At 38.1% G+C, this 24,953-nt stretch overlaps 1 protein-coding gene across 4 annotated transcripts in view; it reads left to right on the plus strand.

The window, feature by feature from the left end:
• Window positions 1-773: 773 nt before the first annotated feature.
• EXOC6B (exocyst complex component 6B) overlaps window positions 774-24,953 on the plus strand; it is a 702,542-nt gene continuing 678,362 nt past the window's right edge. For 2 of the 4 annotated variants that reach the window (XR_005212435.1, XM_037807499.1), the window contains exon 1: window positions 774-1,001. Coding sequence is in view for 3 of the 4 variants with exons in the window: in XM_037807499.1 (XP_037663427.1) it covers window positions 889-1,001 (113 nt within the window). In the remaining variant the exon portion in view is untranslated. The remainder of the gene's footprint in view (window positions 1,002-24,953) is intronic. The other 2 variants (XM_037807500.1, XM_037807501.1) reach the window with 1 other exon arrangement.

A 24,953-nucleotide genomic window follows, 5' to 3' on the forward strand; every position in this document is an offset into this window, starting at 1 on the left:
CAAAGATTTCCCAATTGTGTTACGCAAAAACTCAAGCAGTGAACTCTGAATCTGATTTTTAAATTCTAATCTGCTGAGTTTATGAAATGCAGATGCCTGAATCAGAATACCAGATGTAGGATGTTTAGTTTATATTTAAAAAAAGAAAAAAGCGGGGGGGGGGGCGGGGAGGGGGGCTAAAACGAAAAAAAAAAAAAAATTCCCAGGCCTTTTTGACGTAATTGGTATTGGACCAGTGGAACTCTGTTTCCACACGTCAATGAAAAAGAAAGTTCCAGCACTCACACCGTCCAGTCCCCCCATTAGCTTTCCACATCCAGGCTCTCTATGAAGCCCTCCTAGTTGGAATCGATGCCTGAACTCGATCCTCTGAACTCGCATACAACCACATTCTGCCTTATAGCATAGTTTTGGATTTATCCTGCTTTTCTCCCTGATGGATTAGATTATAATGTAACTGAGAGCAGAAACCTAGTTAGTCCTTTCTTGTTATTCCCACTTACAGAGCCTTTTGCACTTTGCGGCAAGGGTGTTAAACAAGAAATTGTAGAATTAGTGCCATTGCCTGACTTGTTCACCCCTGTATATGTAGTATCCTCAACTGTTCCTGGCTTGTGGTGGGCTTTCAATACTTATTTGTGGAATCAATGAGTAATCGGACGGAGCCCAGGCTAGCATCTCCCGGAGAACTACACTTCCCAGCGGGCATCGCGCGGAAAGCCGCCAGACGCGGTGACGCAAGGGGGCGTGCCGAGCCTGAGGGAGGGGTCGTTCTGCGGGTAGCCAGAGGCTGGGGCGGCAGGGGAGCCTAGGGTGGAGAGGCGGTGTGAGGGGGCGAAAGGTGAGCCGAGCTGAAGGAGGGGACGCGCAACCGGGCGCCCCCAGTTTATGGATCGGGGTAAGATGGCGGAGGCAGAAAGCCTGGAGACAGCGGCGGAGCACGAGCGGATCCTGCGAGAGATCGAGAGCACCGACACGGCCTGCATCGGGCCCACGCTCAGGTACTCCAGGGTACCGGGACAACCGATGGGCGGGACGAGCGGGGAGCCTCTTTCGCGTGCATTGGTCAGGCCGGTGGCCCGCACCGCCGGCGCCGGTCCCTCCCCTCGGGAAGACCCGCGAGCGACCTCCGCCCTCGGTGAGGCGGCTCTCCCGCCGTAGCCCCGACGTGGGGTCCCTTCCTGACCGCCGGCTCCCCACAACCCGGTTGCTCAGGAGGTGCCTCCTGTTGCCCTCGGGGCTGGGGCAGCTTTCGTTCTCAACTTCGAGGCGAGCCCAGCGTCCGACAGATGGTGGCTCTTAGCAGATCTCCCCCCTGGGGATATCACCCTTCTCCCTCGGACTCGCGCCCGGTCCTGTTCTAGACGTAAGTCCTGCTCTTTAGACAAAACAGAATCTTACCCCCACTGTCTCTTGCTCGGAAATTAAACTCTTGCGTCCTTAAAATTGCAACCAGTTCTCAGAAGCGAATCACTGAAAATCTTAGGCCCTGGAAGGAAGAGGGCGATCACCGAACCCTATCGGGACGTCGACGCTCCCAAAGGCTCAGCCTCCTTGGCGTTCTCATTGCTAAGAAAAATATGCCCCTCTCTCTGGCACTCCCCTCTCGCCCATTACCATTTACTTTGCCTGCCCGCCTCAATTTTATTTGGAGAGGTCAAAACAAACCCTGGCAAACCTCAACTTATTTATTTAACAAAAGTTAGGGAGCACTTCTCATATACATTGCAGTCGTGTCGTACAGTACAAATCACTGTTTTAAGTGATTTACAAATATTCATTTCAACCGCAAAACAGTCCTACTAGGTGGGTACTGTTATTGCCCTTATTTTACAGACGAGGCACAGAGAGGTTAAGTGACTTGCCCAAAGTCACATAGGAAATAAGATGGGAGGGTCCAGATTCCTACGCAGGCAGTCTGAATCCAGATTTCCGCACTCTAAACCCCCGTTGTTCTGCCTCAATTGGGGATTGCAATCCATCTGACCTTTCTATTGATAATTACTCGCCAATTTAGAACTACTTTTCCCTTTCTCAGTTTACTAATGCCCTAGAGCTAAACTCATCCTCAGCCCTTCCTGTGGTGTCTCCTGAGCTCCCTGCTGCCAATAAGTAGATAATTATCTTACCCACCTTGTACAATCTTAGGTCACAGCTACTCAGAAAGAGTTATTACTCACTGTCTGCTCTTTCGTGGAGAGAGCTGTCTCGTGAAAGAGGGACTGCTGGAGATTTTGCTCCTCAGCTTTACCTTCACCGGAAGCTTCCTTCTTCAGTGTGCTTTGTTAACGGAGTTCCTCCAGTGCCATCTCCGGACATGACCATCCTCAGTAGTTTGCCTTTTGTCTCTTTAAAGTGGCTTTTGGCTCCCGTTTTGGATCAATTCTTCAACTCTAGTGCCGTCCTGTACTGTCTACCCTTACTCCTGGCCTCGCTTAGGCCATGCATGATAACTGACCATCATGCTCCCGTCTTTTCTCCTTTTCTTAAGCTCTTAAGAGTGAATGATCTTCATTTCATAGGCTTTTACAAAAACTAAGATTTACTTACTAGTATCCTACTAAGGGCATTTTTAATAGTTATTAATGTTTGATTTTCATAAAATAGAATGTTTCTACTAAGAAATTTGGCTGCTGAGCTGCAGTTGGGAACCTAGCAAAGTACCCAGAGGATGTGTGCAGTTCAGATTACCAGAATTTTTAGGAAGGTTTCTTTATCAGAGCAACATCAATGTTGTCTGATTTGGTTGTGGTTTTCAATCACTTTTGTTCTTGTTTTATATGGTAAATGACTAGTTTTTTTTTTTTTTTTTTTAAATCAGTTTTGTTTGTTGTGGTTTATTAGTTTAACCCTCCACTGAGTAGTGATTCATATTTGTATCAACTGAATTTTGGCCTATATTTTTTCTAGTATCTTGATGAAGAAAATATGCATTATGGTTCAAATATAAATTTCCCATTCACTCTAAACTTTGCTTTATGGTTATCTTTGAGTTCTTTTCCCATTGAAAAGTGGGATTTTGTGAAGGTAGATGGATTAAGGTATCTTTTGTCCTAAAAGGACAAAAATAAGTTTGATAACCACTGTACTAAGTCACCAGTTTTGGTTGCTTTTCTAGATTCCCTGTAACATTGTTAGGGGCTTTTCATTTTTGGCCCCATCTTTTCTCTGGCAGATAATCCTAAGTCTTACGGTCAGACTGAAGATTCAGGCACTTGAATACCCACTGTCTTTGTTGTTAGTCTAGCTTGTCTGTGCCCATATTCACAGGTGATGATCTCACCTTTTTTCCTTATCCCATTCAGAACCAGCAGCATGTACAGACTTGACGTTTCGGATCCCATGCCTTTCCTTGTATGCTCCTACATGATCATTATTCCTGTTTTTCCATCACAGTCATTAAAGCTGCCTTCTCCAACTATCCTAACTGTAAACCTCAGACTCCTCTATCCCTTTTCATAGTGTACGTTTTCTACTTTTTCCATCTTTTGAAATAGCATTTTAAAGGCAGTAGATTCTTAGCTGTTCCTGAGAGGTTTTTTTTTAACTGAACAGAAACTTCAGAACAGAGAATAACAGTAAATGATAGCAGATACCAGATTAATATGCCCATCCTTAAAATTCTTATTTTTTGCAAAAAGCGCCTTAGCTACATTACCTAACCAGACTCTTTCCTTTGACAGCTACTACTTTGTATCATTTCTTGCTTTCTTTCCGCAGTATGATACCAAATTGTTCTTCCAGTCTTAATCCCTTTCTGTTTGAGATGTCATAGTGGGTTGACTTCTTCATTTTATGACCGTCCTTATTTTAATCTTGAACTTTACAAAAATGTTAGTTGCTTTTCATCTATCATAAAGTTGTGCCTCTACTTTTTCATTGTAATTCTGAAAGGCCCAAACATATCCATACATATAGAGGCTGTTGTCCAGCAAATTCTTTTGGGAAAGCAACCATTCTTTCTGTCTTCATCTTAAAAATTATTTTGTTAGCTGCAAGTCCTAATTTTGCAGATGAGGAAAGAGGCCCATAATGTGTTAGGGTCTGTCCTGTTTTTTAAATAGTATTAATTCCTTGTTTGTAATACTGATACTAAACTTTTGGTCGCCAACTACTTCTGAAAGATAGCTGCTTATTTTCATTTTTCAAATCTCATCTCTGTATCTCTAGTCTCTTTCATATCACTTACTCAGTAGAGATCATTTCCTCACTTTGCTCTCTGGGTCATAGCAGTTAACATTCACAGTTTTAGTTGTTATTTAAGATTTTGTTTCAAACTTTTAAACTTAATAAAATGCATTGCTATTTTTTCAAACAGCTTTATTGAAATATAATTCATATACCATAAATTCACCCATTTAAAGTATACAATTCATTGTTTTTTAGTATATTCATAGAGTTGTGCAACAGTCTCCACAATCTAATTTTAGAACATCTTCATAAGCCCCAAAAGAAACCCCACTCCCGTTAGCAGTCACTCCGCATTCTCCCCCACCTCTAGCTCTAGGCAATCACCAATCTACTTTCTGTCTCTAGGGATTTGCCTATCCTGGACATTTTCTATAAAAGAAATCATACAATATGTGGTCTTTTGGGACTTTGCGTAATCTTTTCAAGGTTCGTTGATGTGCTGTAGCATGGACTTAATTTCATTTCTTTTCTTCTTTTTTTAAAAGAAGTTGTGGGTTTACAGAACAATCATGCATAAAATACAGGATTCTCATCTACCGCTCCACCACCAACACTTTGCATTGATGTGGAACATTTGTTATAATTGATGTTTATAATTGTACTATTTATTAAAGTCCATGATTTAACTTAGGGTTCACTGTGTGGTGTGGGTCTATGGATTTTTATTCTGCTACAATATATACAATTTAACATTTCCCTTTTTGATCATTTCAGTGCTGTTAATTGCATTCATAATGTTGTGCTGCCATCACTACCATCTTTTACTGAAACATTTCCATCATTCTGAATAGAAACCATGCACATTTTAAGCCTTAACTTTCCATACCCTATCCCCAACCCAGTTCCTAATAACCTGTGTCCTAGAGTCTGACTCTGAGTTTGCTTATTCTAGTTGTTTCAAAACAGTGAGATCATACAATATTTGTCATTTAGTGTCTGGCTTGTTTCACTTAACATGATGTCTTCAGGGTTCGTCCATGTTGCTGCAGGTATCAGGACTTCTTTCAGTTTTACAGCTGAATAATATTCCATTGTATATATATATAACACATTTTATTTATCCATTCATTTGTTGATGTACACTTGAGTTGCCTCCATCTCTTGGCAATAGTAAATAATGCTGCTCTGAACTTTGGCATGCAAATATCTATTCAAGTCTCTGCTTTCAATTCTTTTGGGTATATACCTGGTGTTGGGATTGAAGGGTCATATGGCAGTTCTATACCTAGTTTTCTGAGCAACTGCCAAATTGCCTTCCACAGTGGCTGCACCATTTTATATTGCCAGTAGCAATGAATGAGTGTTCCTGTTTCTCTGCATCCTCTTCAGCACTTATTGTTTTTTGATTTTTTAGTAGCAACCATTCTAATAGGTGTCAAAGGGTGTCTCATCATGGTTTTGATTTGCATTTCCCTGATGGCTAATGATGTTGAGGAATTTTTCATGTGCTTTCTGGCCATTTGTATATCTTCTTTGGAGAGGTGTCTATTCAAGTCTTTTGCCTAGTTTTTAACTGGGTTGTTTGTCTTTTTGTTGCTAAGTTGAAGGATTTCTTTATATATTCCAGTTATTAAATCTTTATTGGATATGTGGTTGCCAAATATTTTCTCCCGTTGTTTAGATTGTTTTACTTTCATGATAAAGTCCTTTGAGGCACAAAAGCTTTTTATTTTGGTGAGGTCCCATTTATCTATTTTTTCTTTTGTTGATTGTGCTTTAGATGTAAAGACCTTCTCTAACACAAGGTCCTGAAGATGTTTCCCTACATTTTCTTTTAGGGGTTTGATAATTCTGGTTCTTATATTTAGGTCTTTGATTCATATTGAGTTGATTTTTGTATATGGTGTGAGGTAGGTAGGGTCCTCTCTTTTTTTCAAATGAAGATCCAGTTTTCTAAGCACCATTTTTGGAAGAGACTATTCTTTGCCAATTGAGTGGTCTTTACCCCCTTGTCAAAAATCAGATAGTCATGAATGTGAAGATTGATTTCTGAGCTCTTAATTCAATTCCATTGGTCTATATGTGTGTCCTTATGCCAGTACCATGCTGTTTTGATTATTGTGGCTTTGTAATATGTTTTAAGATTGGGACGTGTGAATCCTCCAACTTCATTCTTCTTTTTCAAGATGGTTTTAGCTATTTGGGGCCTCTTACCTTTCCATATACATTTGATGATTGGCTTTCGCATTTCTGCAAAGAAGGTTGTTGGAATTTTGATTAGGATTGTGTTAAATCTATAAATTGCTTTGGGTTGGATTGATATTTTAATGGCATTTAGTCTTCTGATCCATGAACAGTGATGTCCTTCATTTGTTTAGGTCTTCCTTGATTTCTTTTAGCCATGTTTTGTAGTTTTCTGTGTACAAGTTCTTTATACAGCAAGATTTATTCCTGGATATTTGATCTATTGTGAATGGACTTTTTTCCTTGATTCCTTTTTCTGATTGTTCATTGCTTGTGTATATAAATGCTACTGATTTTTGGGTGTTTATCTTGTACCCTTACACTTTGCTGACTTCATTTATTAGCTCTAGGAGCTTTGTTTTTTTCATGATTTTCTGAATATAGGATCATCTCATCTGCAAATAGGCAAGATTTTACTTCTTCCTTTCCAATCTGGATGCTCTTTATTTCTTTTTCTTGCCTAATTGCTCTGGCAAGAAACTTCCAGTACAGTGTTGAATGACAGTGGTGACAGTGGGCATTCTTGTCTTGTTCCTGATCTTAGAGGGAAAGCTTTCAGTTGTCTTTCACCATTAAGTAGGTTGTTAGCTGTGAGCTTTTCATATATACCCTGTATCATGTTGAGGAAGTTTCCTTCTATTCCTAGTGTTCTAAGTATTTTTTTCAAGAAGGAGTACTGGATTTTGTCAAATGCCTTTTCTGCATCAATTAAGATGATCATTTTTTTTCCTTCATTCTGTTAATGTGGTGTATTAACATTAATTGATTTTCTCATGTTCCACCAATCTTGCATACCAGGGATAAATCCTACTTGATCATGGTGTATAATTTTTTTAATATGCGTTTGGATTCAGTTTGCTAGTATTTTGTTGAGGATTTTTGCATCTATATTCATAAGGGATATGGGGTCTGTATTTTTCTTTCCTTGTTGTATCTCTATCTGACTTTGGTATGAGGGTGATGTTGGCCTCATCAAATGAATTAGGAGTGTTCTCTCCTCTTCAGTTTTTTGGAAGAGTTTGAGCAGAACTGGAGTTGTCTTCTTGGAATGTTTGGTAGAATTCCCCTGTGAAGCTGTCTTATCCTGGGCTTTTCTTTGTTGGGAGGCTTTTGTTTACTGATTCAATCTCTTTACTAGTAACTGGTTTGTCGAAATCTCCTATTTCTTCTTGAGTCAATGTAGGTAGTTCATGTGTTTCTAAGAATTTGTCCATTTCATCTAAGTTATACAATTTATTGTCATACCATTAGTCAGAGTATCCTCGTTTAGTCTGTTTTATTTCAGCAGGGTTGGTAGTAATGTCTCCCTTTCCTTTCTGATTTTTGATATTTGTATCCTTTCTCTTTTCTTCTTTATCAGTCTAGCTAATGGATTGTCAATTTTATTGCTGTTTTCAAAGAACCAACTTTTGGTTTTGTTGATTCTCTCTATTGCTTTTTTGTTTTCTATTTCATTGATCTCTGCTCTAATCTTTGTTATTTCCTTCCTTCTGCTTGCTTTGGGTTTAGTTTGTTCTTTTTCTAGTTCTTCCATCTTTGAGGTTAGGTCTCTGATTTGAAGTCTTTCTTCTTTTTTAATACAGGCATTTAGAGCTATACATTTCCCACTCAGCACTGCCTTAAAGTTTGTGTATGTGCATATTCATGTCTTTTGCTAAGTTTGGGACTTTTCTATCATTATTTCTTTGCATATTCCTTCTGTCCCTTTCTCTATTTTTACTCCTTCTGAGACTCCTATAATGTGTGTATTGGCACATTTGTTGGTGCCCCAGAGCTAGTGTTAGGCTATTTCTACTTTTAATAGTTTTTTCTTTCTGCTCCTCAGCCTGACTCATTTCAAATGTCTTGTCTTCAGTTTCACTGATTCTTTCTTCTGCCAGCTCCAGTCTGCTCTTGAAACCCTCCTGGGAATTTTTCAGTTCAGTTATTGTGGTCTTCAACTCCAGTAGTTCTGTATGGTTCCTTTTTAAAATTTCTTTCATTACTAATACTCTCATATTACTCATTCTTTGTTTTCCTGACCTCCGTTAGTTCTTTCTCTGTCTTTTCCTTCATCTCCTTGAGCATTTTTAAGGTCATTTTTTTAAAGGCTTTGTTTGGTCTGTCGACATTTTAGTTTTCTTCGTTGGTGTTTTCTGGACTTTCATCCTCTTCCTGTGGATGGGCTAACATTTCCTGTTTCTTTGTCTTGTACTCTTTTTGCACACTGTATGTTTTAATATTTTAAAATGTTAGCTCTGGAATTTTTTCTCTGTGTTGTCTGTTTCTTATTTTGTAACCAGCTGGTGATAAGATAGATTTTCTTCAGCTTCAGCCCTTCTATTAGAAAGCTCTGCCCAACTCTGCAGAGTTTTCCCTGTCTTTCTGGACCTATGTCTTGTCCTGGGCTTTTGCTTGTTAGTTGTTTTGGATTTCCCCAGTTTATAGGAGTTTGGTTGTCCCCTCTGTTTCCCAGGAGACAGACCTCCCTCTCCTGGGTGTTTGAAGTCGGTAATCCTTTGCCCTGAGTTTCTGCTTCTATAGTTTCTTACACTTTTTTTCTTGTCTCAAGCTGCCTTTGCTTGGAGGGCAAATTCTGGGAGGAGGGGCAGGCTGGGGAGGACTTTCCTCAATCAATCTTTCCTATTTGAAACAAGGTCAGGGACCCACAAGGGGCGCAGACTGTCTTCACAGTGCCCTGGGTAGGCAATCTGGAAGGACACTAAGACCTTCCACAGTTCCCCAAAGCTCAGCTTTCTTGGCCTGCCCAGCAAATGCAGCCCTTCAAGTAACTTTCCTGCAGCCCTGAGGAAGCATAGTGTCTAAGTCTGCTCCACTACGGCCTTTGTCGGGGGTGGGTTGAAACAATGGCTGCCCTCAGTGCTGGGCCGCCAGTGATCTGAAGTTGCTAATCAAAAGCTGTGATCAAGGATCAGCTGTGTCCTTGGTCTTGGGGAAGAGGATTTTTATATCCCTTCTGTCACCGGCGAGCTAGCCAGGGGCTGGACCCCCCAGTGGCCTGCTGCGAGAGTGGTGAAAGAGTGCAGGTAGCTACCATGCGGAGAGCAATTTACTGTTCTGTATGTAATTTATCAGTGTCTTCCTCCCACCCTTCCCTTGATGCTGTACAGTGTTCTCCTGGCCTCTGGAGTTTCAAAATAGTTGTTTCAGACAGTTCCTGCCTTTTTAATAGTTGTTCTGGTGGAAGGACTGAGTTCTGGAGCTCTGTAATCCACTATCTTCCCACAATCCCTCACTTCATTTATTTTTGTGCCAAATAGTTTTCCATTGTATGACTGTGCCACATTTTCTCCATTCATCAGTTGATGGATATTTGGGTTGTTTCACTTTTTGGCTCTTATGAACAATGCTGCAATGAATATTTGTATACCAGTTTTTGTGTGTATATATGTTTTCATTTCTCTTAGTTATATACCTGGGGGTAAAATTGCATATGGTACAAATCAGTGTTGCAGTCACATCATTTTTATAACATAGGAATTTCAGAATTACATATTGTTATGTATGGTAACTCTTTGTTTAATTTTTTGAGGTATTGCCAAACTGTATTCCATAGTGGCTGCACCATTTTACATTCTGTCTCTAATGCTTGAGGTTTCCAGTTTCTCTACATCTTGGCAAACATTTATTTGATCAATTTTATTTTTGTCATCCTACTGGATATGAAGTGGCATCTCATAATTTTGATTTGTCTTTCCCTGATAACTAATGATCTTGAGCATCTTTTCATGTGGTTATTTGTCATTTGTATATCTTTGGAAAAATGTCTATCCAGATCCTTTGCCCATTTTTACATTTGGGTTATTTGTCTTTTTATTGTTGAATTGTAAGAATTCTCTCTATATATGCTCAATGTAAGTCCTGTCTCAAATCTAGGATTTTCAAATATTTTCTTTGATGTTTCCTTTTCACTTTCTTGATGGTGTCATTTGCAGCAAAGTTTTTAATTTTGGTAAAGTTCAATTTCTTTTTTTTTATTTGTGCTTTTGTTGTCATATGTAAGAAGCCTTTGCCTAGCCCAAGATTGTGAAGATTTATTCATAATTCATTCAGAATTTAGAATTTTTACTCTGTGATCCATTTTTAGTTATTTTTTGTGTATGCTGTAAGGAGGGGGTCCAACTTCATTCTTTTGTGTGTGGATATCATATTGTTCTGGCACTATTTGTTGAATGCCATCTTTTTTTTACCCAGATAAGTTCCTGATTGATTTGTTTTGATCTCCTTCATAGTCCTTATTTGTCACAGAAATGTGACATTCAAGACTGTCTTTGTGTTCCTTTGATTTTACTAATCAGCTCAACACAGAGACAAGTTTGCTCTAAGATTTTCAGTTTACCAGTTTTCTCTTTTTAGCTTGGTTGTTGCCTCCTGTTTCTGAGGTTCCCGTGCTATAAGAAAGTGATTGCTATATTAGATTTTGGTAAAGAACTTTACTTTATGGATTGAATTCTTGTCTTAACCTTATGAAACTATTTTTTTTGTCATAGCCCCAGTTTTAAGACTAACAAAGTATATTGGTGATAATAATCTTATCTGTTTAGTCTTTTTCACTGTTAAAACAATATGTCAACATTATAAAAAACTTTTAAACTGGATTAAAAATTACTTATAATCCAATGACAGAACTACCGTTGCTTTGGTGCATTTCCTTCTAAACCTTTGTCTTATACATTTTGTTTTTACAAAGCTGTACTCTCAGTATAGGAACAATTTTGTATTTTGCTTTGTTTATAAAGCTGGCTCTTACAGGAAACAAGTTTTTTTTTTCCCCACAAGCTGTTTTATTTCAATGTCCGTTGAAAATTAAGTATGTGTACCTGCCTTCCCCACTTACTACTCTGGGCCTTTGGGCACATGGCTCTATTCCCCTCCCATCCCTCATTTCAGTTGTTTGGAAATGGATTAATTGTAATCTTTGGTTCATGGCACTCTCTCATTATTGGTCTATGCATGACCCTCTTTAATCAATAAATTAATTATTTTTACAAGTGACCTACTAGGGACCGTCCACCTAAATGGGCAGATTTTTCTCATCTATAAAATAGGGATGATACTACCTTCATTGCAGGAAGACTAAAAAAGGAGACAAAGCAGCCTTCACAGTGCCTGCTAGTTAGTAGTCACTCAGGTAATGTGAGTCATCTATTACCCTTGGGTTTGCTGTGGGAGGCTTAGGTATTTCTATTTTCAGAGTTATGTTAGCTTAGTGGTTCTTAACATATTTTTTTCCTCCTGCTCTCACTTATAATACTCATCAATAATCAGACTCTGGGGAGTGAATATCAGAATTTTGGGGATGGAGTGCAGAATGGAAGAGGAGACAGGAAACAAATTTATATTAAGCTGTTCAGATGATTCTGATATACTCCCTCCTTGACAATCACTGAGGCTAAAGAAATTATCTCTCATTGCTGATTGCTTAATCTTTAGTACTAGATCCTTTTTAAAATAACATTTTTATATTTTATTTATAAATGTAAAATAACTTGTAAAAAAGATAGAAAAAACACAATGAAAAAACTTGATCTTACTTTCCTATCACCTTTCTTATGTTTGTATATACCCTTTTAATTTTTTCCCAAGGGCATTTCATTACATCAAGTACTAGAAGAGCATTATCATGTTGTGTCTTGCTTTTTCACCAAATACAGTTTATGCATTGTTATAAAGCCATGTGATTTTTAAATGCAGTTTTATTGAGATATATTCTTATATTACACAAAGCCCCTGAAGTATAAAATCACTGGCTCACAGTATCATCACATAGTTGTGCATATAACCCCATGATCAATTTTAGAACATTTTCGTTATCCCAGAAAAGAAATAAAAAGAAAGAGGAAAACCAAATCTTCCCATACTCCTTATTCCCCCATTATTGACCCATAGTATTGGTATAGTACATTTGTTACTGTTGATGAAAGAGTATTGAAATATTACTGTTAACTACAGTCCATAGTTTGCAGTAGGTACATTTTTTCCCCATAAACCCCCTGTATGGTTTGTATATGCTATGTCCCCCAGAAAAAGTCATGTTCTTTGATGCAATCTTGTGGGGGCAGACATATTAGTGGGGATTAAGTAGGAACGTTTGGATTAGGTTGTTTGCCTGGAAATGCACCCCACCCAGTTGTGGGTGATAACTCTGATTTGATAATTTCCCTGGAGGTGCGGCCCCGCCCATTCAGCATGGGCCTTGATTAGTTTACTGGAGCACTATATACGCTCAGACAGAAGGAGCGAGCTTTTACTACAGCCAAGAGGGACACTTTGAAGAATCACAGAAGCTGAGAGAGAAGCTGCAGCTTACAGAGACAGTTTGAAGATGGCTGTTGAAAGTAGGCTCTTGCTCTGGAGAAGCTAAGAGAGGACAAACACCCCAAGAGCAACTAAGAGTGACATTTTTGAGGAACTGCAGCCTAGAGAGGAACATCTTGGGAGAAAGCCATTTGGAACCCAGAACTTTGGAGCAGATGCAAGCCAGGTGCCTTCCCAGCTAACAGAGGTTTTCTGGACGCCATTGGCCATCCTCCAGTGAAGGTACCCTTTGTTGATGGACACTCTGTAACCTTAAAACTGTAACTGTGTAACCAAATAAACCCCCTTTTATAAAAGCCAATCCATTTGTATTCTGGCACCGTTAGCAAACTAGAACACCCCCCTGTTATTAGCTCCTTGTAATAGTGTCATACATTTGTTCTAGTTCCTGAAAGAACTTTTTAATGTTTGTACAGTTAGTCATGAGTATTGTCCACCACAAGATTCACTGTGTTATACATTCCCATGTTTTAACCTTCAGCTTTCCTTCTGGTGACATACATGACACTAAACTTTCTCTTTCCACCACCTTCACTTGCCTTTCAGCACTGTTAATTATTCTCACAATAATGTGCTACCATCACCTCTGTCCATTTCCAAACGTTTAAATTCAACCTAGTTAAAATTCTGTGCATATTAAGCAACAGCTCCCCATTCTTTAGCCTCATTCTGTATCCTGGTAACATGTATTCTAAATTTTATCTTTATGAGTTTACATATTATAGTTAGTTCATATCAGATTATACAGTATTTTTCCTTTTGTGTTTGACTTAATTCACTTAATGTCCTCGAGGTTCATCCATGTTGTGTGCTTCAGGACTTCATTCCTTCTTACGCTGAATAATGTTCCATAGTATGTATATGCCACATTTTGTTTACCCATTCATTGTTGATGGACACTTGTAGCCATGTCATTTTAGTGACTTTATTCATGAATTAATTTATTTAGCTCATGTATTCATTCATTCACCAAATATTTATTGAGCAACTTCTATATACTAGAGACTCTTCAGGCTCTGGAAATACAAAATAGACAAGTCCCTGCCCTTATAGAGCTTGCATTTTAATGGGGCATCGCAGAATAAGCAAACAAATAAATGGGTACATATGTGGTGTGATTAGTGCTACCTAATAACATGGGGATTGTTTTTGATTGAGTGGTTAGGAAAGTTCACATGGCAAAGGTTCAGATAGTGTGAAGGAGCAAGCTTTTGGGGGGAAATACCTTCCAGACAGAGGGCACATTAAGTGCAAAGGCCCTTGGAAGAAGGATAGTGGTGGGAGATCATGATAGGGGAGTAGTAAGGGTCCAGATTGTGCAGATTAAAGTCTTTGATTTTATTCTAAGTGTGATGTGAAGGCACTGGAGAGTTTTGAGTAGGAAAGTAACATACTTTAATTTAGGATTAAAAGGATCATTCTGCCTGCTATGTGGAGACAGAAAAAGAGAAGATACAGGAAAACCAGTCAAGGGGTATTTTCAGTAATAAGAGGCAAGTGATGGTTGTAGCATGCACTAAGGTGTTGGGGAGTAGGCGATGAGAAGTAGTTGGATTTAGAATGTGTTCTGAAGGTAGATCCTAAATGATGAATTAGTTCTAGAGGTTAAAGAAAGAGAGGAATGTAAGATGATTACAAGACTCTTGGCTTAAGTAAGTGGGTGAATGGTGGTGCCAGTTATTGGGATGAAGAACAAGGTAGAAGGAAGTTTATTTTTTTCATAGCACTCATTGCTGCCTGACATATCTGTTTGTTTGTTTTTTTTATATTCTCCCCACTCGAATGTGTATTTCAGGAGGGGAGGGACTTTGTTTCTTTGTTTGCTGCTATATCTTGGGAACCCAAAAGAATGCCTGGCATATAGCTTGGTGTGCAATAAATATTTTTTAAATAAATTTTTGAGGAATAAAAGAATTCAATACCAACTGTTAATTTTCTGGTGGTTGATTAACTGATTTGCAGATTACCTGTCTAAAAAGTATGACTCAGCTTTTGGGAAAAAAAAAAAAAAAAACTGCTGGAAATCTTTAAATCCTTAACATATCAGATGAATTTATTTTTTGGCATTGCATGTCACTTTATAGTTCTGTCTTTTTATCAACCAAATGCGTAATCTAAAAATATTGGCCCCAAACCCTGTCATTCTGCAGTGTTCTGTGCAGTGTTGCCAAAAGTTTGCAAATTTAAATACAGTAACTAGTGATTATAATGTTATAATCTAAGTGCAAATTGTATAAATAAAGCTTAGCATTTAACAAAAAGTTAAAATTGTTGTCCATTTGGAAAAAATTAGTTTAAATTTTTTTACAATACGAAATAGAATAAATTTTTTGTTGTTTGAGAATGAGAAGTTAGTGTTTTTTTAAAAAAATATCCTTATTGAGTCACCAAGCAAACTGAAAAAATGAAAAATTGTGGAAGAGCCCTTTATAGCTGATAAGGCAATATTGATTTGGTTCGGTCTGCAATGGGCTCAGTATCTGATTTTTATTTGAGTTGAATAAACAAAAATTTTCAAGGAAGCCAATCCAATGGAAGGTCATTCTGATGTATTATCTGATTGATAAACTAGAATGAAACCCCAGAAAAATTAGTTGTCAGAGAGAGAAATTAAATGGCAATGTAGTAAGGCAGAAGAAGATGGCAACATAGAGAGGAGTGGAAGCTAGTTAGTCCCCCTGGAACAGCTAATAAACAACCAGGAACAGCTAGTAAATAATCTGGAATAACTGCTGGGGGACAAACGTGACAGTCCACACATCATACACCAACCTGGATTGGGAGGAATGCCTGAGATCATAGCATAAAATCTGTAAGTAAAAACTGCAGGCCCAAGCTGAGAGCCCCTCCCCCATGGCAGCCCAAACTGCAAAGCCTCACTGAGATAGAGAGCAGCACTCTGAACAAGCGAATATACCTCACCCTAGCTCCAATTAAGGTTTTAATTAACAAATGTTGACTGCTCAATACAAACTATGAATCTTTAACAAGCAGACAGAGGCTTTTAGTGACGACTGACCTTGGAGAGCTCAGTGGAGAAAGCCTCAGCCATTTTCAGTTTGCAGCTCTCTGATCCAGACAAGGGTGGAGATAGTAGAGTCAGAGAGACTATTTGACTGCAAATGATATCTCCCCAGGGTGTGTATATTCCCTAAGAGGAAACAGGTGCCAAGCTCTACTACCTGCCTTCCATTCAGAACCAGACCCCAGAGCCTGGGGGAAACAGCCATCGGCCACACATCCTTACACCAGTCTGGAGTGATGGGCTGACAGGCGCCACCTGCTGGGCAGAAAAGCACAGTGGCTTGAAGCTTCAAAGGGTGTATCAATCTTCTAAGACACACCCTCAGGGAGACCTGATATTGAATATTGTCCCCTTCTGAGATCTGAGCCCATTCTGGTCTGGGAAAACCTGATTGGGGTAACCAAGGAAATCAGATGCCTAGAAAACAGAAAACTACAACCTACACACAAAAAAATGAAGTTATGGCCCAGTCAAAGGAACAAACTTACCCTTCAACTGAGATACAGGAATTTAAACAAGTAATGCTAAATCAATTCAAAAAGTTTAGGGAAGATACGGTAAAAGAGATGAGGTGTATAGTGAAAACACTGGGCATACATAAGGTAGAAATCGAAAGTTCGAAATAACTACTGGCAGAATCTATGGAAATGAAAGGAACAATACAAGAGATGAAAGACACAATGGAGACATACAACAGCAGATCTCAAGAGGCAGAAGAAAACACTCAGGAACTGGAGAACATGACAACTGAAAGCCTAGACACAAAAGAACAGATAGAGAAAAGAATGGAAAAATATGAGCAACATCTCTGGGAATTGAATGACAACATGAAATTCAGGAATGTATGTGTCATTGGTGTCCCAGAAGGAGAAGAGAAGGGAAAAGGGGCAGAAGCAATAATAGGGGAAATAATCAATGAAAATCTCCCATCTCTTATGAAAGACACAAAATTACAGATCCAAGAAGTGCAGCATACCCCAAACAGAATAGATCTGAATAGGTTTATGCCAAGACACTTAATAATCAGATTATCAAACATCAAAGATAAAGAAAGAATCCTTAAAGCAGCAAGAGTAAAGCAATCGGTCACATATAAAGGAAGCTTGACAAGACTATGTGTGGATTTCTCAGCAGAAACTATGGAGGCAAGAAGGAAGTAGTGTAATATATTTTAAGATACTGAAAGAGAAAACCACCAACCAGGAATCCTATATCCAGCAAAACTGACCTCCAGGTATGAGGGAAGGCTTAAAATATTCTCTGACAAACAATGACAGAGTTTGTGAACAAGATACCTACTCTTCAGGAAACACTAAAGGAAACACTACAGACAGAAAGAAGAGACAGGAGTGAGAGGTTTGGAACACAGTTTTGGGAGATAGTAGCACAGCAATGTAAGTACACTGAACAAAGATGACTGTGATCATGGTTGAAAGAGGAAAGTTGGGACCATGTGGGACACCAGAAGGAAAGAGGAAAGATAAAGACTTGGACTGTATAACTTAGTGAAACCTAGGGTGCTCAATGATTGTAATAAAAGGTACAAATAGGTTTTTACATGAGGGAGAACAAATGAATGTCAACATTGCAAGATGTTAAAAATAGAGTGGGATTGGGGAAAAATCCAATAATGGCAAACCAGAGACTATAATTAACAGAAACATTGTATTATCCTTCCTTAAATGTAACAAAGGCAATATACCAAAGCTAAATGCATAGGGAAGGGGTATGGGACTCTTGGCATTGGTGACATTGTCTGCCTCTTTATTCTACTTTGGTTTAATGCTGTCTTGCCTGTTGTCGCTTCCTAGCTGTCATTTTTTTTCTCTTTTGTCTCTCTACCTTCTTTGACTCTTCCTCCTTCTTTGTGGAAGAAATGGAGATGTCCTTATATAGATAGTAGTGATGGTGGTGAATACATAAATACGTGACTATACAGGGAACCATCAATTGTTTACTTAGGATAGAATGTATGGTGTGTGAACAAAACTGTCTTAAAAAATGGGTTGATGAAAAAACCTTGAGGGCACTATATTGAGTGAAATAAGACAGACACATAAGGACAAATATTGCAGGGTCTCACTGATATGAGCTAGTTATGACATGTAAACTCATAGACATGAAATATAAGTTACGAGGATATAGAACAGGGCTAAAAAATGGGGAGTGGATGCTTATTGTGAGCAGAATGTTCAACTAGGGTGAACTTAAACGTTTGGTGGTGGACAGAGGTGATGGCATCATGCTGTGAGAATGACTAATAGTGCTAAATGGTCTGTGAATGTGGTGCGAAGGGTAAGCTCAGAGTCACATATGTCACCAGAAGGAAAGTTGGAGGTTAAAAGATGGGAATGTATAAAACAGTGAATCTTGTGGTGGGCAATGTCCTTGATTAACTGTACAAATATTAGAAATTTCTCTCATGAACTAGAGCAAATGTATGACACTGTAACTAGAAGTTAACAATAGAGGGTCATATAGGAAAAAAATATATACCTATTGCAAACTATATACTACAGTTAGTAGTATTTTAACATTCTTTCATCAACAGTAACAAATGTACTATATCAATACTATGAATCAGTAATGAAAGGGGTGGTGGTTAGGGGTATGGGAGGATTTGAATTTCCTTTTTTTATCTTTATTTCTTTTCTGGGGTATTGAAAATGTTCTAAAAATTGAAAAAAAATTAATTGTGATGATGGATGCACAGCTGTATGATGGTACCGTGAGCAATTGATTGTACACTTTGGATCTTTGGATAATTGTATGGTTTCTGAACAATCTCAATTAAAAAAATGGGAATGTAGCATTTGCTAATTACTCTTGTGTAGAGTTTCAATAATTTATTAATCATCATCAGATTACATATATAGTACTGATGAAACTGATCTCCTGAAAATCTTACCTCCTATAATTTGGAAATAAAAAGTGATACAGATGATTTGTTCTTTTATTTTTCTGGGTTTGAAATGTTTTTTTTAAAAAAATGGAAAGAAAAGGATGTGATCTGAACCACAGATCTGATAAGTATCTTTTCTCTCCCATCCTCTCTGTTTCCCCATTTTATTAGTTTGTTGTTTCTTCTTCTATTCTTTTAAATGCAAATACAAGCACATAAGATGTTTTCTACCCCTTTTATGCAAAAAGTAGTTTACTATGTACACAGTTCTGTGAATTCTGTTTTTCACTGATTGATATTTTTTTTGAGATCTTTCCATATAAAAATTCAGAGAGAGATTTTCCTCATTTTTTTAAACATCTATATAGTATTCCATTTTGTGAACATCCCATGGTTTATTTAACCAGTCTCTGCTTTTGGACACTAGAGTTATTTACAGTTTTTTACTGTATAAAATAATGCAGCGATGAATAACCTTGAATATTTTGTCATTTCTCATCGTGCATGTCATACTGTATCTGTAGGGTAGATAGAGGTGGGATTGCTGGGTAAAATCATGAAGCATCTATAATTTGGGATGTTTTACCAGATTACCTTCTATAGGAACAGTACCATTTTGCTCTCCCTCCAGTAATCTATGAGAATGCTCATTTCTCCATAGCTTTTTTTTTTTTTTATTTTGGAATAATTTCAAACATATAGGACAGTTGCAAATACAATACAAACCCCATACAGAGAACTCCAATACCCCCCAACCTCCAGATATCCGTATCTACCAATTTTACATTTTGCTACCTTTGCAGTACCTTTCTTTCTCCTTCCTTCCTTCCTTCCTTCCTTCCTTCCTTCCTTCCTCCCTCCCTCCCTCCCCCGTCTCTTTCTTTCAACTATATCTATTATCTTTCTATCAGTTATTCATCTACTCATCTATCATCTTCTGAACATTTGAGAGTAGGTTGCATATATCATACTACTTGAACTCATAACACTTCCATGTACATTTCCTACGAACAAGGATATTCACTTATGTCATTAACTTAACTGCAGTTAATTCAAGAAAATTAATATGGATATAAAGCTTAAATTCTATGTTCCAATTTTTCGTTATGCCCCCTTTGAGCTTTTCTCCTCCATTCTTAGAGCCACTCCAGTTCATATATTGCATTGATTGTCATTAACTCTTAATTAACTCTTTTTTTAAAATTAACTATATATAAAAAAAATTTTTTTTAAAGATATACAATAAAAAAACATTTCAAACAAACCATAACAGGGGAATAAGACAAAGACAACCAACCTAAAATAACTACTTTACTTCCAACCTGTTGCTACTCTACCCCAAGAAAATAACCTAATATAGCAGCATTTCTGTGAACTTGTTTCTACCATACCCATCAGAAATTAACAAACCAAAGTCATTCCTGGGCATTCCCAGAATAATAGCTGATCTGTTCTTATTGGGTTATTGTTCCCCCTTCATTAATTGCTCTCTATCACTAGTTCCCCTACATTCTACATTATAAACCATTTATTTAAGGAGTGTGTTGTTTAACCTCCAGGTGTTGGTGAATTTTCTGTTTCTGATGGTTATTGACTTCTAATTGTATTCCATTGTGGTCAAAGAATGTGCTTTGAATAATTTCAATTTTTTTAATTTATTGAGGCTTGTTTTATGTCCCAGTATGTAGTGTATTCTGGAGAAAGTTCCGTGAGCACTAGAGAAGAATGTGTATCCTGGTGATTTGGGATGTGATGTTATATATATGTCTGTTAAATCCAATTCATTTATCAGATTGTTTAGGTTTTCAATTTCCTTATTGGTCTTCTGTCTGGTTAATCTATCTATAAGAGCGAGTGATGTGTTGAAGTCTCCCACAATTATTGTGAAAACATCCATTGCATCCTTTAGTTTTGCTAGTGTTTGCCTCATGTATTTTGTGGCACCATGATTGGGTGCATAAACATTTATGATTGTTATTTCTTCTTGTTGAATTGCCCCTTTTATTAGTATGTAGTGGTCTTCTTTGTCTCTCCTAACATCCTTGCATTTAAAGTCTATTTTATCTGAGATTAATATTGTTACTCCTGCTTTCTTTTGGCTGTAGCTTGCATGAAATAGTTTTTCCATCCTTTCACTTTCAATTTCTTTGTGTCCCTGTGTCCAAGATGAGTCTCTTGTATGCAACATATTGGTGGTTCATATTTTTTGATGTATTCTGCCAATCTATATCTTTTAATTGGGGAGTTTAATCCACTTACATTCAATGTTATTACTGTGAAGGCATTTCTTGAATCAGCCGTCCCATCCTTTGGTTTATGTTTGTCAGATATATTTTTCCCCCCTCTCTCTTAATGTCCTTTGTTGATCCAATATTGAATCTCTTTAGCACTGAACCTTTCTCCATATCTCTCTCTCCCTTCTTTGTTTCTCTGTCGGTAGGGCTCCCTTTAGTATGTGAAGTAGGGCAGGACTTTTATTATTAAAATCTCTCAGCATTTGTTTGCCTGTGAAAAATTTAAGGTCTCCCTCAAATTTGAAGGAGAGCTTTGCTGGATAAAGTATTCTTGGTTGGAAATTTTTCTCTCTCAGGATTTTAAATATGTCATGCCACTGCCTTCTCACCTCCATGGTGGCCACTGAGTAGTCACTACTTAGTCTTATGCTGTTTCTTTTGTATGTGGTGAATTGCTTTTCTCTTGCTGCTTTCAGAACTTGCTCCTTCTCTTCAGTATTTGACAGTCTGATCAGAATATGTCTTGGAGTGGGTTTATTTGGATTTATTCTATTTGGAGTTCGCTGGGCATTTATGCTTTGTGTATTTATATTGTGTAAAAGGTTTGGGAAGTTTTCCCCAGAAATTTCTTTCTTTTTTTTTTTTTGGATGACAAAAGCATTCAAATTTTTATTGTAAAAACAATATAACAGCATTAAATACAAATATTGAAAAAACAGCATAATTCATATTTTGATTTCTAAATATTTCCTTGTAGATCTTTTCCATATGCATGACATTCATAAAAGTAGGGTGTAATCAACTTTGCTTTCTGACAGTATATTAAAAAGACTCTAAAATCATTTTGCCATCTGGTTCTCTCATTTGGTTTATTTACATTGGTCACATAAGTCTAAAGCTTTTAAAATTCTAAAACTTAGAAACCAAGGGACCAGGATGCCCAAGGTCTTCATAGTACTGCAATGAAAACAGAATTCTTTGTGGAAGGAGGTGGGAAATAACTAAAGAAAGACAGGAACGTTTTTCAAGAATCCATCTTATCATGGACGCAGAGCTGTAGTATCCACCCTGGTCACTTCTTTTTTTTTTTGGAATAAATTCAAAGTTACAGTAACAGTTGCAAAAACAAAGCCCATACACAGCATATCCTGACCCCCCTCCCCCGATACCACAATCCATCAACTTTAACATGCTTTCACACCGCCATTTCTTTCTTTCCCTCCCTCCCTCCCTCCCTGTCTATCATCCATCATCTATTGCTTCGTCTTCTGAACATATGAGAGCAAGCTGTACACATCCTTGAACAAACACCGTAATTCACATATACAATTCCCATGAACAAGAACATTCTTTTATGCAATCCCATTAAGCGCAGCTAAGAAGTTCAAGAAATTCGACATTGATAGAAGCTTACGTTCTATATTTCCTTTTTTGTTTTTTCCTTATGTCTCAACTGTGTCCCTTTGAGCCTCTTCTCCTCCATCCTCAGATCCCATCCAGGATCATCTTTGGCATTCAATTGTCATCTATTTAGACTGTCTTTTTTTTTCTTTTTTTCAATTGTGGAAACATATATACAGCCTAAATCTTCCCATTCCATCCCCTCCCTAGCATTCCATTAGCGGGATTAATCACATTTAGAATGTTGTAATGCTATCACCTTCCCACCATCCATTACTAGAAATTTCTCTTCACCTCAAACAGCAACCCTACACTCATTTCTACTCCCCATTGCCCTTTCCCCCACTTCTCATAACCCATACCTTACTTTTCATCTCTGTGGTCATATTCTCTGATAATTTCTTTGTGTTTACTGTGGGGCTTAAATTTAGCCTCTTAAATCCATAACAATCTTGGTTTTCTTTGATACCAACTTAACTTCAATAGGACCCATAAACTATGTTCCTATACTCCTCCATTCCCCCACCTTTATATAGTTCTTGTCAAAAATTACATATTTTACATTGAGTCCAAAACCACTGGTTTGACGTTAGAGTTTATGTATTTTAAATGCTGTAGGAAGTAAATAGTCGAGTTACAAATAAAAAATTATTGACGTCTATTTGTATTCCATTGTGGTCAGAGAATGTACTTTGAATATATTCAATTTTTTTTTTTTAATTTATTGAGGCTTGTTTTATGTCCTAGCATATGGTCTATTCTGGAGAAAGATCCGTGATCACTAGAGAAAAATGTGTGTCCTGGTGATTTGGGATGTAAGGTTCTATATATGTCTATTAAAATTCTCTATATCTCTCTCTCCTTTCTTTGTTTCTCTGTCAGTAGGGCTTCCTTTAGTATCTGAAGTAGGGCAGGTCTTTTATTGGCAAAATCTCTCAGCAGTTGTTTGTCTGTGAAGAATTTAAGCCCTCCCTCAAATTTGAAGGAGAGTTTTGCTGGATAAAGTATTCTTGGTTGGAAATTTTTCTCTCTGAGAATTTTAAATATATCATGCCACTGCTTTCTCGCCTCCATGGTGGCCTCTGAGTAGTCACTACTTAGTCTTATGTTGTTTCCTTTGTATGTGGTGAATTGCTTTTCTCTTGCTGCTTTCAGAACTTGCTCCTTCTCTTCAGTATTTGACAGTCTGATCAGAATATGTCTTGGAGTGGGTTTATTTGGATTTATTCTATTTGGAGTTCGCTGGGCATTTATGCTTTGTGTATTTATTTTGTGTAGAAGGTTTGGGAAGTTTTCCCCAACAATTTCTTTGAATACTCTTTCTAGACCTTTACCCTTCTCTTCCCCTTTTGGGACACCAATGAGTCTTAAATTTGGGCATTTTATTTTATCTGTCATATCTCTGAGATCTGTTTCGATTTTTTTGATTTTTTTCTCCATTCTTTCTTTTGTTCTTTCATTTTCTGTTCTGTGGTCTTCTAGGATGCTGAGTTGTTCAGCTTCCTTTAATCTTGCATTATGAGTAGCCAGAATCTTTTTAATTTGGCCAGCAGTTTCTTTTATTGCCGTAAGATCTTCTATTTTTTTATTTACTCTTGCAATTTCTTCTTTATGCTCTTCTAGCGTCTTCTTTATGTTCTTTATATCCTGTGCCATTTTCTTCTTCATGTCCTTTATATCCTGTGCCATGCTCTCATTCTTTGACTGTAGTCCATTGATTAGTTGCACCAAGTACTGTGTCTCCTCCATTCGTTTGATTTGGGTGTTTGGGATTGGGTTCTCCATATCGTCTGATTTTAGCAAATGCTTTAAGATTTTCTGTTGTTTTTGGCCTCTTGGCATTTGCTTTGCTTGATAGCTGTGATCTTCCAGGACCTCTGCTGAGGGAAGGCTGTGCTACGTCACAAGTGTGCGCCTTCCCTCAAGGGAAGACCCGGGCTGCCGGGCCGTGCAAGGGCCTGATGCAAAAATGGCTGAATGGGGTGTCTCAACTCCTCCCCTCCCTTTTTGCACAGCTTTGCCTTCCCAGCTCCAGGACAGCTAGCTTGGTTGCACCCAAGGCCACTGTCCACGGCCAATATTGTGGCGTGTGCGGGGTGTCGTGGGAAGCCGGCTGCAAAGGGTGCAGTTTCTTTCTCCTGCTGGCTCTCCCCTCTGTCCCTCTGGCCCCGGGACAGTCAGCACTGTAGTGCTTCACTGTGTGGTTCTCACTGCCGTATCTGCAGCCGCTCCCGGGTTTTTTTTTTTTTTTTTTTTTTTTTTAATAAAGAGCTAGTCCGTCTTCAAATGCCAACCTGGTTTCCCCACACTGCAGCATGGCCTTGGGACTTTCAGTTGGCTTACTCACTCGTTTCAGAATGCAGACTCCCAGTTTCACCAAGTGCACCGTCCCTGTGGTTTTAGCAGACCTTGTCCAGCTGGTGCATTGCTGGAAGTTGTATTCTGGATCACTTTCTGGTTTTTATCTAGTGTTTTTCATGGAGGTGTTTTTTTTGCCATCTCACCTAGCTGCCATCTTAGGTTCCACTCCCCAACAATTTCTTTGAGTACACTTTCTAGATCTTTACCCTTATCTTCGCCTTGTGGGTCACCAATGAGTCTTCTTTTGGATGTTTGATTTTATCTATCATATCCCTGAGGTCCATTTCAATTTTTTCAATTTTTTTCCCCATTCTTTCTTTTGTTCTTGCATTTTCTG

This window comes from Choloepus didactylus, chromosome 17, assembly GCF_015220235.1.
Source record: "Choloepus didactylus isolate mChoDid1 chromosome 17, mChoDid1.pri, whole genome shotgun sequence".
NCBI lineage: Eukaryota > Metazoa > Chordata > Mammalia > Pilosa > Megalonychidae > Choloepus > Choloepus didactylus.